Source organism: Anabrus simplex, chromosome 2 (assembly GCF_040414725.1).
Source record: "Anabrus simplex isolate iqAnaSimp1 chromosome 2, ASM4041472v1, whole genome shotgun sequence".
Lineage (NCBI taxonomy): Eukaryota > Metazoa > Arthropoda > Insecta > Orthoptera > Tettigoniidae > Anabrus > Anabrus simplex.
In genome coordinates, this window is record NC_090266.1 from 1,162,349,842 (window position 1) to 1,162,367,837 (window position 17,996).

General features: G+C 40.6%; 1 protein-coding gene across 3 annotated transcripts in view; it reads right to left on the reverse strand.

Annotated features, from left to right (window-relative positions):
• Window positions 1-17,996, reverse strand: part of LOC136864761 (galactosylgalactosylxylosylprotein 3-beta-glucuronosyltransferase S) — a 135,946-nt gene that overhangs the window by 14,106 nt on the left and 103,844 nt on the right. Inside the window, exon 6 of one of the 3 annotated variants that reach the window (XM_067142127.2) lies at window positions 3,437-3,572. In XM_067142127.2, the coding sequence (XP_066998228.2) occupies window positions 3,437-3,572 (136 nt within the window). Of the gene's footprint in view, window positions 1-3,436; window positions 3,573-4,071; window positions 4,327-8,339; window positions 8,662-17,996 lie in introns of those variants that run through there. The other 2 variants (XM_067142128.2, XM_068226414.1) reach the window with 2 other exon arrangements.

A 17,996-nucleotide genomic window follows, 5' to 3' on the forward strand; every position in this document is an offset into this window, starting at 1 on the left:
ACGTGTTAAAATTTTGCAGGCATACTAAACTAATGGTGCAGTACTTTTCACACCTGTCAGCAGTGGCTTTCTTGGGAATAGGTATAACAACATTCTGCCAAAAATCGGATGGGACTTCTGCTGTCTCATACATCTTACACACTAAATGGAATAACCTTGCCATGCTGGTTTCTCCTAAGGCAGTCAGTAATTCAGAGGGAATGTCATCAATTTCAGGTGCCTTGTTCCTATTTAGGTCACTCACAGCTCTGTCAAACTCTGACCTCAAAACTGGGTCTCCCATTTCATCACCATCAACAGCCTCTTCTTGTCCCAGAACCAAATTATCTACACCTTTACCTTGATACAACTGTTGGATATGTTCCTGCCATCTTTCTGCTTTGTCTTCTTTCCCTAGAAGTGGCTTTCCATCTGAGCTCTTAATAATCATACACCTAGATTTCCTTTCTCCAAAGGATTTTCCTGTGGGCATCATCTACCTTTCCCAGTATCATACAACCTTCGACATCCTTGCACTTCTTCTTCAGCCATTCTTCCTTAGCTACCTTGCACTTTCTATCCACTTCATTCTTTAATCGCCTGTATTCTTTTCTGCCCTCTTCATTTCTAGCATTCTTGAATTTTCATTGTTCATCAATCAGGTCTAGTATATCCTGATTTATCCACTGATTCTTAGTTGATCTTTTCTTCCTTCCTAACATTTCTTCAGCAGCCCTACTGACTTCATTTTTCATGACTATCCACCCTTCCTCCATTGTGCTCCCTCCAGCCTTTTCATTTAGCCCTTGTGCAACATGTTCCTTGAAACAGTGCCTCACACTCTTTTCGTTCAACTTGTCTAGATCCCATCTTTTTGCATTCTTTCCTTTCTTCAATTTCTTCAACATCAGATGGCATTTCATGAAAAACAAGTTGTGGTCAGAGTCCACGTCTGCTGCTGGGAAAGTTTTGCATTCCAACACCTGGTTTCTGAATCTCTGCCTAATCATAATGAAGTCTATTTGATACCTTCCAGTGTCTCCAGGCCTCGTCCACGTATACAGCCGTCGTTTGTGGTGTCTGAACCAAGTATTGGCAAGGACTAAATTATGATCAGTGCAGAATTCAACCAGCCGACTTCCTCTTTCGCTCCTTTGTCCCAATCCGTATTCTCCTACTGTATTACCTTCTCTTACTTGGCCTACCACTGCATTCCAGTCTCCCATCACAATTAGATTCTCGTCACCTTTAACATATTGTATTAAATCTTCTATCTCTTCATATATTCTTTCGATTTCCTCATCCGCTGAACTAGTAGGCATATAGACCTGCACTATTGTGGTGGGCATTGGTTTAACGACAATAATTATTTCACTATGCTGGTCGTAGTAGCTTACCCGTTCCCCTATTTTCTTATTCATTCGTAAACCAACTCCTGCATTTCCGTGTTTGTTTTTGTGTTGATAATTCGGTAGTCGCCTGACCAAAAATCCTGTTCTTCCTGCCAACGTACTTCAATTATACCAACTACATCTAACTTTAGTCTATCCATCTCCCTTTTCAGATTCTCTAACCTACCACAATGATTCAAACTTCTAACATTCCACACTCCGACTCGCAGAATGTCAGTATCCACCTTCCTGATGATCGCCCCTCTCGTGTAGTCCCCACCCGGAGATCCGAATGGGGGACTAGTTTATCTCCGGAATATTTTACCCGGGAGGAAGCCATCATCAGTACATCATTCATACAGAGAGAGCTGCATGTCCTCGGGAGTTAGTTACGGCTGTAGTTTCCCGTTGCTTTTAGCCATGTAGCAGTATCAACACAGCTAAGCCATGTTGAGTATTATTACAAGGCCATATCAGTCAATCATCTAGACTGCCACCCTTGCAACTTCCGAAAGGCTGCTACCCCCCTTTCGATGAACCATTCGTTAGTCTGATCTCTCAACAGATACCCATCCGATCTGGTTGCACCTGCGGCTCGGCTATCTGCTTCATTGGGACATACAAGCCTCCCCAGCGCAGCAAAGTCACATGGTTTGCAGGAGAGGTTTTGTTCCCTATTGAAATGCAATTATAAGAAATAAATTTCAATACAATATATCAAGTAAATAATATTACACCAGTCCTGGGACTAGTTTCAGCCACTTAGTGGCCATCTTCAGCCAAAATAAAATTAAACAGATTATGTGATAACTTAAACATATGTATACAAGACAGAGACAATGTGGCTGAAACTAATCCCAAGACTGATGTAATATTATTTACTTGATATATTGTATTGAAAAGGTGGACCCTCTTGTCAATTTATTTATTATTATCTACAGGTGTGGCAGTAATGTGTTTTATGATCATAATATTTAATTTTGTACGTTCGTTCTCTCCGTTTTTTTATTAACTCATAGTATGTTTTGTTTGGAGTCTCTGAAAATCGTGAAAGTACTGTAGTTAGTGGGGACGTAAAATTAATATTATTATTATTATTATTTGTTAGGTTCGTTGGCGAGTAAAACAATCATTATGATTGGATTGCTTTTATCACTTTTTAAACCTACTTTTCTCTCCAAAAATTACGAATACTGGCCTGAGACGCAATATTAAACTATCACTTTGTTGAAGATCTCGCCTTCTATATTAATAGCAACATCCGTGTATATTTCTTAAAGTAAATTTGTTTCCTCATTCTGAGGCGATGCAGCTCTTTAGGCAAGCCGCTGATGGAGGGGACCTGCACGTATCAGTTTTACTGCATATCAACCTTCCTGCCATTCTTAAATCTCTGGCAGTACAGTACCGGAAATCAAACTCGGGCCCCCGAGAACAGCAGCTAATTGTGCTAATCACCACGCTGGCGGACATTTTTAACTACAAAAACAGACATATAGCACGACTGATGCATGCCTGCAATGCGTGGATTGGACATGAAACTGTTCACCTATTTGTACGACATCATCAAAGCTGCAGTAAGCCTACGCTACTAAGGCGGACATTTCTTAACTACAAAACGCAGATGTACGGCATGACTTTGACGCGTTTGCATTGGTAATACAGATGAAACTATTCACAAATTTGTGCGATGGCATCGGAGCTGCAGTAAGGCTTGTACCTGCTTCGATGTGGGGTCTTGTATGCGAGAGTTACTATTTTAATTTTATTTGCCTTAAAAAGCCAGGGGGTCTAATACACGAGTAAATACGGCATGGTGAATAGTAATGTGTATCAGAGTCTTACCATTGTGTATTCTTATATCTGCCTGAAAAATGAAGTTTCTCCATGCGAGCTAGTTATCTTATTTCCTTTTGAAGCGCTTTTGTACATATTTCTCACTAATGTCCATATCTGTCATCCCTCTTGAAAAACTTATAACTTAGGCTCGAATGATAGTTTTGTTATGTTAGCAAGGTAATCTGGCTTGAAGTCTCGCATGCCATACAAGAAAGAAGATGTCCCACCTTTACTAGTACTGACTTGACCCATTCCTAAGAAATGTAATTCTTCCAGTAAATTCTTCAAATTGGAATACGGGGTGGACTGGATCTTCATCACAGGTGCAGGCTTCTTGGTGGTCTGAGTATGCCACACAAGAATCTACAAAGAAAAGTACCATTCACCATCAAGTTGGAATAGACTCAAAGTACTGAAACTCAATCAAACCTGAACTGAAGAGAATATATTTATGATTATTGTAAATAGACACCACAGGCATAAATTATTTTAGTGGGAGGCAAAAGTGATGCTTTATTCAAATGGATTATTTAATTTTTACAAATAAATACTAGCAAAGAGCCAGAAACCACCAACTCTACTTTTGTAACAGAGATGTGAAAGGAAATAAAAAAATATGGTGGCACTTTGCTTCAAAGGTACAGCAATAAGGGATGAGGATAGCACAAATTCATGTAACTTTTTTAATATGTTGTCAAGGATTTAGGAATATGATCTACATCATTAGAAACACAAAAACAGCAATAGTTACCAGCATACAATGCAACAAATTGGGAGAAATTAACTGTTAGTTACCAATTACAATTCTGAAGAAGAAGATGATTAGAATATCATTTATTCAGAAATAAAGTCATACAAGTACTCTTTAATGTTAAATGCATATTTCTTGTCCAAAATCATTAGGATGTACCCATTTCTAGTGAAGACATAATAGACATAAGCCATGTAGCAATTCCCCCGCTCTCAGCAGAACAGATGGCCATTACATCTCCACCAATTCCTTTACAGTCAGGTTAACAAGGCATGAAAAAAAAACCCCAATAAAAAACCACAATGCACTGTAGTTTCCCAGGTTGGTAAAATACGAATTATAACGCTTAGAAACACAATAACATACCTGTAAAAAACAAACAAACAAATATATCAATTATTGTTCAGTACAACGTGTGTCACTGGAAGTAACACACGAGAAACTAAGGTAAGTACAGTAAACTTCATTTATTTCTTTGGTAGCTCTATTTTAAAGTCTACATACCATATACATCATTATAGACCGTTATGCCTTTCAGCGCTCAGTCTGCAAGCCCTGTGAATGTACAAAACGTTGCCACAATCCTCTATTAGCAACTAGTGCTGTGGCCTCATTTAGTTCTACGCCTCTTATCTTTAAATCGTTAGAAAATGAGTTTAACCATCATCGTCTTGGTCTCCCTCTACTTCTCTTACCCTCCATAACAGAGTCCATTATTCTCCTAGGTAACCTATCCTCCTCCATTCGCCTCACATGACCCACCACCGCAGCCGGTTTATGCATAACGCTTCATCCATCGAGTTCATTCCTAACTTAGCCTTTATCCCCCCCCATTTCAAGTACCCTCCTGCCACTGTTCCCACATATTTGTACCAGCAATCATTCTCGCTACTTTCATGTCTGTTACTTCTCATTTATGAACAAGATATCCTCAGTCCACCCAGCTTTCGTTCCCATACAGCAAAGTCAGTCTGAAAACAAACCAGTATAAAGATAGTTTCGTCTGGGAGCTGACTTCCTTCTTACAGAATACTGATTGCAACTGTGAGTTCACTGCACTGTGGTCTGAAACCACACCGGTTTTCTCATCCAACTTCCTCTCAACCACTGATCACACCCTCTCTTCCAAGATGCCAGTGAATACTTTGCCTGGTATACTGATCAATGTGATACCGCGATAGTTGTTGCAATCCTTCCTGTTCCCTTGCTTATAGATTGGTGCAATTACTGCTTTTGTCCAATATGAAGGTACCTTACCAACACTCCATGCTAATCTTATCACTCTATGAAGTCATTTCATCCCTGCCTTCACACTATACTTCACTATTTCAGGTCAAATTTCATCTGTTCCTGCTGCATTATGACAATGTGGAGTTTATTTACCACCTTCTCCCCTTCCTCAAGCGTAATTTCACCAACATAATTTTCCTCCTCCCCATGAGCTCGGTTGTTCGCGACACCACCAGGAAGATTTCCTTTTAAGTTGAGAAGATTTTCAAACTATTCCCTTCACCTGTCCAGTGAGTCCCTGGGATCTATGAGTTCACCTGAATTACCCAAAACACTGTTCATTTCCTTTTTCCCTCCCTTCCTAAGAGTCTTTATTACTGTCCAGAAAGGTTTCGCTGCTGCTTGACCAAGCCTTTCCAGGTATTACCAAAATCTTCCCACAACTTCTTTTTGGATTCAACAACTATTTGTTTCGCTCCGTTTCTTTCATCTACGTACAATTTCCTGTCTGCATCAGCCCTTGTTTGGAGCCATATCTGATAAGCCTTCTTTTTTAAGTTTACAAGCTGCTCTCATTTCATCATTCGACCAAGATGTTCGCCTTTTCCCATCTTTACACACAGTTGTCCCTAGGCATTCCCTTGCTGTTTCTACTGCAGAATCCCTGTATGCCACCCATTCTCTTTCTATATCCTGAACCTGCATACTGTCCACCGTTCGGAACTTCTCACTAATCATATCCATGTACTCCTGTCTAATTTACTCGTCCTGGAGATTTTCTATCCTTATTCGTTTGCAGACAGATTTCACTTTCTCTATCGTAGGCCTGGAGATTTTCTGAATTGGAAGTCGGTTATGATATAGTCTATTATGGATCTGGTACCCCTACCCTCCAATGTGTAGAGGTGAATAGCCTTATGCTTGAAGAATATATTTGTAACTCCTAAACCCATACTACCACAGAAGTCCACCAAACGCTTCCCATTCCTATTAGTTTCCATATCTTCCCCACATTTAGCATCAAGTACACTTTATAATCTCCTATCTCTTCCTCGTTATCTCCCCTTACCCGAATATCATTTACTCCTAGCACATTCAGATGCATCCTCTTTGCTGACTCAACCAGTTCTACTTTCTTCCATAAGCCCCATTAATAGTGATAGCTCCTCATTGAATTCCATTTCGTTCGCCAAATTGTTTCCAAGGAGTCCCTCGCCTGTCAAATGGGAGTGGCACTCCGTTACTCCCAGAGGTCCGAGGCTTGCTTAAAATGTGAGCTCAGTAAATTCGTGAAGCAGGATGCTACCCTACTTACTCAGAGTCCAAGTAAGGATTTCTCCTGTAACGGGTTAGGGACCACCGGTGGATTGTTTAATCCTAGCCGCATGAGCACAAGGAGGGCCATGACTCAGAATATGTCCGAGATGCCCACTCCCATTCCGTAGCATTCCTTGCATAATTTCCCACTGTTAATTTACTAATTTCCCTAATCTATTGAATTTCATATACTGTCACAATTGAATTTCATGTACAGTCACTCAACAGTGAATAATTTAACATTGTGAGAGGGCAATATTCATAAAATGTCATTAAACAATTAATTCAGGCAGATTCACATGAAATTAGCACAACTCTATACAATAAGCAGATACTGCAACATGAAGCAAGTAAGCCTAGCTGTGGATTTTCTCTTACGAACCATATTTAGAAAAATGCATTTTGTTTTCTTAGACATGAATGAGTTTTATAGTTTTTTCAAAACAATGACTAAATCCCAGACAATTTTTGTTCATGACTGCTGGATAACACTACAATCTAATCTACAGTACTTCTGAAAAGTAATTCTAGAAAAAGCTTAGACTTTTGGCAAGTGTGGTGTGGGAACCTCCATGAAAATATAAATGTGGTGGGTGTTACAATGGTAAGAAAGGTTTCTTCATAACTTAAGATCTAAGAAAGGCCTATATATGGGGGCCAAGTCAAATGGAAACTTGAAATACTGTATATATATTTTCATTTTCTTTTATTGCGGTAAAGTGGTACACAACTGTATCATTTTTCTACGTAGCCTCCATAATGTTCAATGAAAATCCCCCAGCGCTTAACAAAGAGCATAGATTTCTCTAGGAAAAAATCCTTTGGTTGTTTGTGTGCCACCTTTGCACCACTGCTATCCTTCGTTTTCATTTTCTTCCAGTGCCTACTTGAGTAGCCCAAACTTGTGGTAATCAATAGAGGTGGTCCGGAGAATATGGTAGATACAGAAGACACTCAAAATGCAGGTCTTGGATGGTCGGTATGACCCGAGCATTGCCATGTAACTAGAGAGACAAACATCACCAAAGTGAATCTTAATTCGTTGTCAGTAGAAGTGAGGAACATTCTCAGCTATTTGGATGGTTACACTGCAAACGAATGTAAGAAAATACTACACTTCAGATTTTCCATTTAAATCATTTTAAACATACACACACGCGCGCGCGCGCCAATTGACGTTTTGGAACACTGCTTCAAATAGTTGCTTATATTTCCCATTGATGGCATACAAATGCAGGGAAATTTGGTATATTAAACAATGAATGATTTATCGATTTCAAAGCTTAGTATGGATGGTTTGAAATAATTTGGTTGATATATTCTAAATCAGAGATCAAACTTGTAGAGCTTGTTTGCAAGATATGAACATGGCTTCCTCCATGCATTACTGAAGCTATAGGCTTAAAAGGCTTAATAATTCTGAAGAAATTTAGATTGCCTTGGGCGATACAGTTGTACGGGATATTTCAGATTTTGAAAACATTATGCTGATTCATGCAGATTCAGTTTAATTTACAGGAAGATAATTCCAGTAGATGCAGAAAGGCCTCTTTATTTCTTGGCTTTCAAGAAAATACACCAGTATTCAACAATTTTGTTTTGTGTTGATGGGAAAAATGTACCCCAATAATCTGGACAGCCATACATGACTACTCTTCTAGAAGATTCCACAAACTGCTTACTTTACACAATTTTTCACTCCATTTTTCTTTCCCTCCTTGTGAATGAAATTAATATACACTGCCTGAAATAAAAAATTAAAAAAATATAAAATTGAAGCACCCAGAAAGGAAAGAGGAAACAAAATGAGACTTCTCATGTTGAGAGGGTATGTGATGTTATTTCAGTGATTACAAAATCGAGTGAAATTTACAAAGAACTTGGCTGTACAAGCCCACTTATCAGTATCTCATTGTCTTCTGCCTGAATGCATGCACTGATTTGGTTGGAAAGGGTATCATAAAGCTGTTGTATACTCTCCTGAGGCAAGCTGGCCCACAACTGTTGTAACTCGTCCTTGATATCTTGGATACTGGCACCGGGACGAAGTTGAAGTCCGAGCTGGTCCCACACATGTTCTATCAGGGATAGCTCTCCTTCAACATAACGCAGACAGCTCATAGAGGCACATGGTGTGCGTGCACAAGCACTGTCCTGAGAAAAAAAATAGCACCTCGATACTATTGCATGAGAGGTAACGCGCAGGATGTCTGTGACATACTGTTGTGCCAACAGAGTTCCCCCAACGAATAGCAGCCATGACCTGAAGTCATACCCAAAGCCTCCCAACATCATGGTGCCTCCCCAAAACTTCAGAAGAAAGGAACCTCTCTCTCCCCAGGTTGCCGCCATACAGACGATGATCATCCGGGGTAGTGCAGAACCGTGATTCATCGCTGAACACAATGAGATGCCATTCATCAGCAGTCCATGCTTCCCGGTCACAGCACCACTCCAAATGCAGTCGTTTGTGTTGTGTTAATGGCAGCCTACCCTAGTCCGGCTGCTGCTAGTCTCTGACTGTTGGTGCGGGATGACACAGAATGTTGCAGGGAGTACATTACTTGTTATCGGATGGCAAGTGCAGATGCGAAGGGGTTACACAGTGCTGGTGAACAATACGGCGATTCTCCCTTCTGGTGGTCAGACGGGATCGACCAGAACCTTGATGTCGAGTATGCCCGTCCTCACGTTCCCATGCAGTCCAACATTGGCCACCGTCACATCCAAATGCCCCACAAATCTGGATATTGCATGATTTGACCTGCCGGCCAAATGGAGACCCACAATGAGGCATCTCCGTGTCCTCTACAGTAATCACTCAACATCTGATTCTGTTCATGCTCCTTATATACCCTAGCAGGCCTGGTAACAACACTAAACACAAACAACTCAAATGCATGCTGGTGACCGTTCTACCTGTTGCAACCCCTTAGCAAAATTTACGAGTCAAGTCACACTCTTAGACAATGAATTGGAGGTTGCACTTGACCATGTGCGACCGGAAGGAATCAGGAGGAATGACTTTGACCGCCATTTTGAAAACTTCGACCAAGCTGAATATTCAAAAATTATTAATTTCTATTTTGCTTAGTTCACTGAGTGTTAATTTTTTAATCAATAAATTGAATAGTTTCAGCCACAAATATGTTCGAATACATGTTCATTATATCATATAAATGGAGTAATTAGGTTGTAATTTTATGGTTTTCATTGCAAAATATTAGAGAGTTTTTGACAGAGGTTTTAACTACATATTAATGTGTATTTAAATTCTTTTGAATAAATTGAGATGGGCCCAATGGGTATGTCTGCTTTATGTATTTTGGGAAGAGCCCTAACTGTTGGTAATTTAGGGTTCATATTAATCATATTTTTTTTTTTTGCTAGGGGCTTTACGTCGCACCGACACAGATAGGTCTTATGGCGACGATGGGATAGGAAAGGCCTAGGAGTTGGAAGGAAGCGGCCGTGGCCTTAATTAAGGTACAGCCCCAGCATTTGCCTGGTGCGAAAATGGGAAACCACGGAAAACCATATTAATCATATTAATCAATTTAGAAATTTCATCTTAATTTAATAAGAATTGAGGTTTTTCTTACTAATGGTAAATTTGTCACTCTGTAAAAAAAAAAGTTCTGTTTTCTTAATATGGTCAGTTTTATTCACGATTCCTGTTCTATTACCTTTATCTGCCTTAATAATAAATTATCCTTAATTTTTTGTTTTAAATTGTTCAATTTTTGTTGCTCATTGTGTTATCTCAAGTGGTCACCGTATTGGCCTTCAATGCAGAGGGCCTGAGTTAGATTCCCAGCCAGAGTTGGATATTTTAATCTGAAATGGTCAATTCCCTTGGGTCAGAGTCTTTAAATTTGTGATGTTCCCAAGATTCCTGCAACTCTTGCACTACATATGACACTATCTTCCACATCAAAACACAGTTTTCCTACCCCTGAAAATGTTATTTGTCATCCCTAGTGGAAGGAACATGATATCCAACTAGGGTAAGAGCTCTTGCCGCAGTTGCGTGATAACGGGAAAAGGCCTTGAATTCTTGAACTTCACAGGATAAGTTGCACCTTCGGGGAGCAAGCCGTTAACCTCAGAAATGCTCAGGTTTGCTTGCCGGTTAGCAGTCAGACTGCGATATTAAACAATGAGCCTGTTTGTGCTTATATTTCGCATTCCATTCACAAGTTAGAAATATATTTAGTGTTTTAGTTGTAAAGCGAAGGGTAGCGAATATCTGTCGCGTGATAGCCTACATCTGGAACATAATCATGTGAAATTGACCAGCCTGGTGCATATTTGTCTTGTGATGGCCTAATTATGGATACGGAAAAAGTTGTGAAATTCCTTACTAATGAAGATAAAATTAAAGTCTGTCAGCAAGTCCACTGGCATCCACATCTTGAAGTGCTCAGTTGGCGTGAATGTTGAAACTCGCACCTTCCAGTTTCGACTTGATCACTCGAGTCTGTCTTGGTCGGTCAAAGTTTTGTTCAATTCAAAATGGTGGCCAAAGTGATTCTGTTGCAGTCGAACATGGCCATGTATAACCTCCAATTCATTGTCTAAGTGTGCGACCAGAAAAATAATGTTTAATAACCCAATGGTCCAAAATAAAAGTCTTCTACTAACATTTGTTTTAGAAAGAGTGTGATCTGCAATAATACTTTGATATATTTATGGGCCCCATTCAAATGTTCTCATATTTGTTCAGCGTTTTTAACAATTTTCAGTGCACTATTGTTATATACCCAAGTGAAGTAAGGTTTCATATTTGTTCTTTCGTGGTTTTCACACATTTTAATACTCTCTACTCGTACAGTTTTCACTGTACCCGCGGATATACGATGTAAAGTCTCCTTATGTCGGAAAAAAACTTATCTCGAGTTTCCATATCCCTGTTGGATAGTTTTTATTCATGTATTCAGTAGTACGTTTTCTCGCATGATACGTTCCTTTTCCTTGTCCCCTGCAGAAACATCTTAACGAGGTTTTACTGTATATGGCCTGATTCCAGTCGAAGAATGGGCCAGGAATGGAATGGTGCCTCATTTAACTCCAAGTATTGGAACTGCACCGGCTGGAAGGCCTGACAGTAGTAATAGTGACTATAATAGTTTCTGCTTGGAAATGCTTATAAACAGACAATGATTTCTCTCTCGCCGGACATAGAAATCTTGATTTTTCAACTCATAACAGTGTGGTGAGTTTTTGTTCGGATCCACTGCATGAAGGTCTATGTACACGCAATTATACTCAATAATGAAGAGGAGTAAGAATAAACCAAGAAATGTACAAGAGGCTCAAAGAATTAATAATTAGCACACAATATGCACATACACTGTTTTTTGATAGCGAAGCACAATGATAACATTCTCTTATTGCTGTTTTAAACCAACTACAATAGTATGATAGTAACTGGACCCACATGGTCAAGACATGTACAGTAAGTATGGCAGCTCCACTTTGGCGACACCATTCCCCGTAATTTTTGCTGACAGCAGGCATGAAACGCGCACCCCCATGTCGCTCCCCTACCATGTGACATCGTAGCCGAAGCCCCTCTCACTCACATCTTCTCCTGCCCAATACCCTCTTCCGCTTTAGTCTGCTCAAAAGTTGGCCTGAAATATATTTTTTTCTATAAGCTTGTTTTAATTTGGGTCAAAAATCACAGCACATTTATGACTGGCTCTTAACAGACTACAGCAAATATTTCTCAGACCAAGTGAGTTGGCTACATAGTTTGGATCACATAGCTGTGAGCATGCCCTCAGGAGATGGTAAGATTTGAACCCCACTGACAGCAGCCCTGAAAATAGTTTTCCATGGTTTCCCAATTTCACACCAGGCAAATGCTAGGGCTGTACCTTAACTGAGGCCACGGTCGCTTCCTTCCCAATCCTATCTCATCACCATAAGACCTATGTGTGTGGGTGCAACGTAAAACAAATAGGAAAAAAGAAAATCGCAGAATAAATTTTGTAATTTCCCTTCACTCCACCACACCCAAAAATCTCATACAATCTTGATTCCGCAGATAAAAACAAAATGCAACAAGAATCAACACAGAGAACACTCATATGAGCACGTCAACTGCAATAATTTGTCAAATGATCAATGGACTTATTTTTGAAAAATGAATGACAAAAATCAGAATATAGATTATTTAAAGCAAATTTATGGTGTGGCCTTTAACACCCAATATTCAGCTTTTGGTAATACACTCATTACGTAACGGTTCTTATTTTTTACTTGCTTAACGTCGCACTAACACATTGAAGGTTTTTGGCAAATGGATGGAAAAGGGACCGGATTGGGAATGTAGTGGCTGTGACCGTAGTTAAGGTTAGCCTGGTCCAAAAAAAGGGAAAACACAGCAAACCATCTTCAGGGCTGCCAACGGTGGGAATCGAGCCCACTATCTCCCAAATGCAAACTCATAACTGTGAACCCTAACCCCAAGGCAAATTTGCTCAGTTTTCCGTAACTGTACCCCTCTTCTTGTACTCAAGTGGTTGTATACGCATATCCTCAAATGTTGAACGTGCTCCAGAATGAAGCAGCCACAATAGCTTTATCGCTGGCTGCAATGATGTCTTCAAGCTGGGTTTTCAAAGGGTTGTTTGGACTGTGAAGTAGACAGTAGTGGATGGCTCAAAAGGGCAGTGGGTCACGTGCCCCACCAGCTAACTATTATTTTATGGTTATAAGTGTAATGACACTCTGAATGATGATGCATCCAGTTTTAATACTAAGTGCAGCATGCAGACAGTGAGGCAATGTTTTCATGTGATGCGTAGTTTGCTTCCTCTGGCTTGTTGGCCAGTCAAACTAAGCCTCTGCCCTTCTCTGCAGACTCTTTCTTGGGTAAGTTTGGTTCGCGCCTGCATAGAACCTACTATTACTTAACATCCACAGAATGGGAAATATGGGCATTAGCAAAGCCAGCCTTTGCGAAGGAAAATACACCAAGGCTTGCCACGCTGAGTCTGACATCTGTTTGAAATGTAAGTGTTGCAAATCTGTTGCCTGAGAAGCCTGTTAGGCTGGCAAATGAATTAGTCAATAACCTAAATTACATAATATTTAGTGTGGTACAATTAAAATTAAATGTGTCATACACAGCGTGTGGATATATATAGTATGAGGGCGGATCAAATAAAAACAGGATTTTATTTTGTATTTAAATTCATTTATTGAAAAACACAAGGCAATTACATTATTTTTCCACATAGTTTCCTGGTTTGGAAATGCATCTGTCCCAGCGTATGGGCAGCTTTTCGATGACCTCATCGCAAAAAGAACAGGATTGTATCACCAGCCAGTTGCGCACAAAGTCTTTCACACACCCGTCATCTTCAAATGGTTGCCCTCCTAGAGCTTCTTTAAGCGGTCCGAACAAATGGAAATCGCAGGGCGATAAGTCCGGGCTGTAAGGAGGATGATCAAGTGTAGTCCAGTGCATTTCCTGTAGCATGGAGACAGAGCTGCAGTATGGGGCCGTGGAATGTCATGGAGGAGGATGACCTGTTGAATAGGTTGGTCTCACTGATCGAAAAAAAAATTACTGTTGCAAAAACCTTGCCAGCTGACAGTCGAGTCTTGGGCTTTCACTGGTACTGCCTCCCCTTTCTTCCGCCACTCCTTACTGGCTTGTTACGATTCGGGAGTGTAGTGGTGGACCCAAGTTTCGTCGCAGGTGACGATCCAACTCAAAAATGCATCACCTTCTTCTGCAAACCTTGCTGTAAGCCACTGACAGACCTCCAAACTTCTCAACTTCAGGTTTTCGGTCAAAACGTAAGGGAACCATATGGAACACAGCTTATGGAACTGTAGATCATTTGTGATTACTTGACAGCTCCCATCATAACTGATTCCGACTTCTGCAATTTCTGATACTCTCGCCTGTCGATCGTCATCGATAATATCTTTAACCGCACAAATGTTTTAGTCTGTAACGCTGGTCCGAGGACGGCAATCGTGTTGCTGATTTTCCACACGTTCTCGTCCTTCCTTGAACTTTTTATGCCAGGCAAACACACGCGTCCTTGACAATATTTGATCACCAAACTGTGCAGTCAATATCTGGCAAATTTCCGCTGCTGTAACTCCTTTACGAGCAAGAAATTTTATAATTATGCATTGCACAGTGGAGGGATGCACCTGTTGTTTCCAACATCATGAGCGTTACTGACGAAACGGCGGGAAACGTCTAACAGCACGCTCTCCCCACTCCTAACGGTCCCGCCTAAGCATAGCAGAAGTGCGGGGTCAGTCCTACCAACTGTTGATATTCAGGAACAAAAATCCTATTTATATTTGATCGACCTTCGTATTTCAATAAAGAGAGACATAAGGAAATCACAGATGTACTCGTAGATATGATTAACCTGTAGGTGACATATGAAAAATTTGTATTCTTCTAAAACACTCAAATTCTGTGAGTAATATTCTAAACATACCATATTCGCAACTGTCCTTAATTGAAAAGGCGGATTAAAGACACTCGGTCGACCAGCACCTCATTTTAAGACTAGAATAAGTGGGGCAATATAATGGCGTAGTTCACAGCAAGGGGTGTATATAGAACATAAATGCTTGCACGGCTGAGTCAAATAATGCGTTTTTCTGTTTTCTGTGCATGCTATTCAACTTGACTTGGACGAAAGCTGGAGTAACAGATCCCAAACATCTGAAAGACGAGTAACAAACATGATGATCAGGTTAGGAAAAACAGTGTATGCACTTGTTTACTTGTGCGTGTTTAGTAAGAATGTAAATTTGTGAAAAAGTAGTGCCCCTCTGCCAGTCCACCTCAGAAGCCGCTGCTGGAAATATATGCTCAAGATCTTGAATTGCACCACATTTGCAGTCAGCATTCAGTGTATAACCCCATAACAAGATCATATGCTGCACAAGGATAAATTATAAGAACACAAAAGGAAATATCTCAACAGCAAACGGAGATGTAAGAAGGTTGTAGGAGAAGAAAAGAAGAAGAGTTGGAAGGAATTTACACAAAAAATGGAAGTGGATGTAAGTGGCAGTAAAAGGATGCTGTATGGACTTTTAAGAAGAGGACAGAAAGAGTTACCACAAAGCTAGTGAAAAAGGAAGATGGGGAACTGTTAACATACCCAGAAGAGATAAAGAGAAGATGGAAGGAGTATTTTGATAAGCTATTGAATGTGAACAACTGTAAATGGGAGATAGAAGCAATACAGTGTGAGGACTCAACAGATGATGACAAAACAATTCGAAGGTGGAGTTAGCGGTACAAAAGATTAAGATGGGAAAGGCAACAGGGATGTATGAAATCGGTGTGGCTGCTGGACCTGTTGGTTTGCAATGGTTGTACCGATTACTAAAGTGTATGTGGAAACACAAATGTGTACCAGAAGAATGGAAAAAAAAGGATAATACCACCAGTGTTTAAGAAAGGGGACAGGAAAGTTTGTGGTAACTACAGTATAGAGGAATCACACTTATATCACAGGTAGTTAAAATGCAGGGTGCGCACAAATGATTGGAGCGGTTTCAAAACATTCCTGTTTGTTTATTATTTGTTGTAACATTACAAAATTATATAGACAGAGTGGAAAACTCACAAAGTTTTGTTATGAGCCTACAAGTGCTCGATATGTGCTCCATGAGCGAGTCTACACACATCAACTCTATAGTCAAGTTCGTCCCACACCTGACGTAGCACGTCGCTGTCAATTTGACCAAAGGCGTTGATGATGCGGACCCGCAGTTCTCTTAGATTAGCCGGTAATGGTGGTGTAAAAACTGCGTCCTTCACATAACCCCATACGAAGAAGTCGCAAGGGGTGAGGTCAGGAGAGCGTGGAGGCCATGAGGACGTGATGTTCATTCCCGATACGACCGATCTGGAAGTGTGCTGTTCAACAAGTCATGAACATCAACATGGAAATGAGGTGGATCATCATCCTGTTGGTAGAGTTCATGCCATCGGTCTCCAACTATGGCACGAGCCAATTCTCCAGCATATCCAGGTAGATGTGCCCCGTAATTGATTTTTCAGCGAAGAAGAAGGGACTGTTAACTTTAAATTTCAAGATGGCACAGAAAACATTGAGCTTGGGAGAGTCACGAACGTGCTGCACACAGGTACGGTGATTTTCAGTCCCCCAAATTCGTACATTGTGCCTGTTAACTTTACCACTAAGAAAAAGTGCTGCCTCATCATTGAAGACAAGGTTGTCACAAAATTTATCATCTTCCATACGCTCCTGAAGACTTGTACAAAACTCAAAACGGTTCACTTAGTCAGCCGGCGACAATGCTTGGAGCAGATGCAAATGGTAAGGGCGCATCTGCAATCTTTTCCTTACGACTTTCCAAACGGTCGAACGAGGCATGTTCATTTCCCTGCTCGCTCGACGAGTTGACTTTAGCGGGCTATGTTCAAAATTGTGTCACACACGTTCAACCGTTTCTTGAGACACACTAGGCCGGCCTGTTGAATTCCCCTTGCACGGATCGGATATCCCGAGGTTTTGAACTGTTCATACCATCGGTGAATGGAGTTGGCACTGGGTGGATCTTTCCGATACTTTGTCCTAAAGTTTCGTCGCGCGGTTGTCACAGATTGGCTGGAATTAAATTTCAGAACAACATACGGTTTTTCACTGTTAGTCGCCATCTTTGCAACTGTTGAAGTAGAGGACGCATCATGTCTGCCGGATGTTGCAACTGTTACGCTCTTGTGGGCGTTGGGGGAAGCACAATATATGGAGGGCTATTCAAACAAACAAAACAAAATTTTGAGGGATACTTGCCTTACAACATCAAACACCATCACCATATCTCTAATAATATGGCTAGAAATAATTGACAAAACTGCTCAAATCATTTGTGCACATCCTGTACTGCAAAGGATATTAGAAAACAGAATGAGAAGAAAGATTGAAGGAGAGTTACAAGAGGAACAGTATGGTTTCAGGAGTGGAAGATCTACAGTGAACCCAATATCAGCATGAGACAGCTGATAGAAAAGAAATAGGAATATGGAAAGGATCTGGTCATGACTTTCATAGATATAGAAAAGGCATATGTTGGAAATAGTGCAAGCAATGTACAATAACTATGTTAGCAGAGTACTGACCCCAGTTGGAAAGACAGAATGGTTTAGGAATAAGATGGGACTAAGACAGGAGAGTGTGCTGTCACCTCTTTTGTTTATTATGGTCATGGACGAAATTGTAAAGGAAACTTTTTTTTTGCTAGTTGTTTTACGTCGCACCGACACAGATAGGTCTTACGGCGACGATGGGTCAGGAAAGGGCTAGGAGTGGGAAGGAAGCGGCTGTGGCCTTAATTAAGGTACAGCCCCAGCATTTGCCTGGTGTGAAAATGGGAAACCACGGAAAACCATTTTCAGGGGTGCCGACAGTGGGGTTCGAACCTACTATCTCCCGAATACTGGATACTGTAAAGGAAACAAAGGA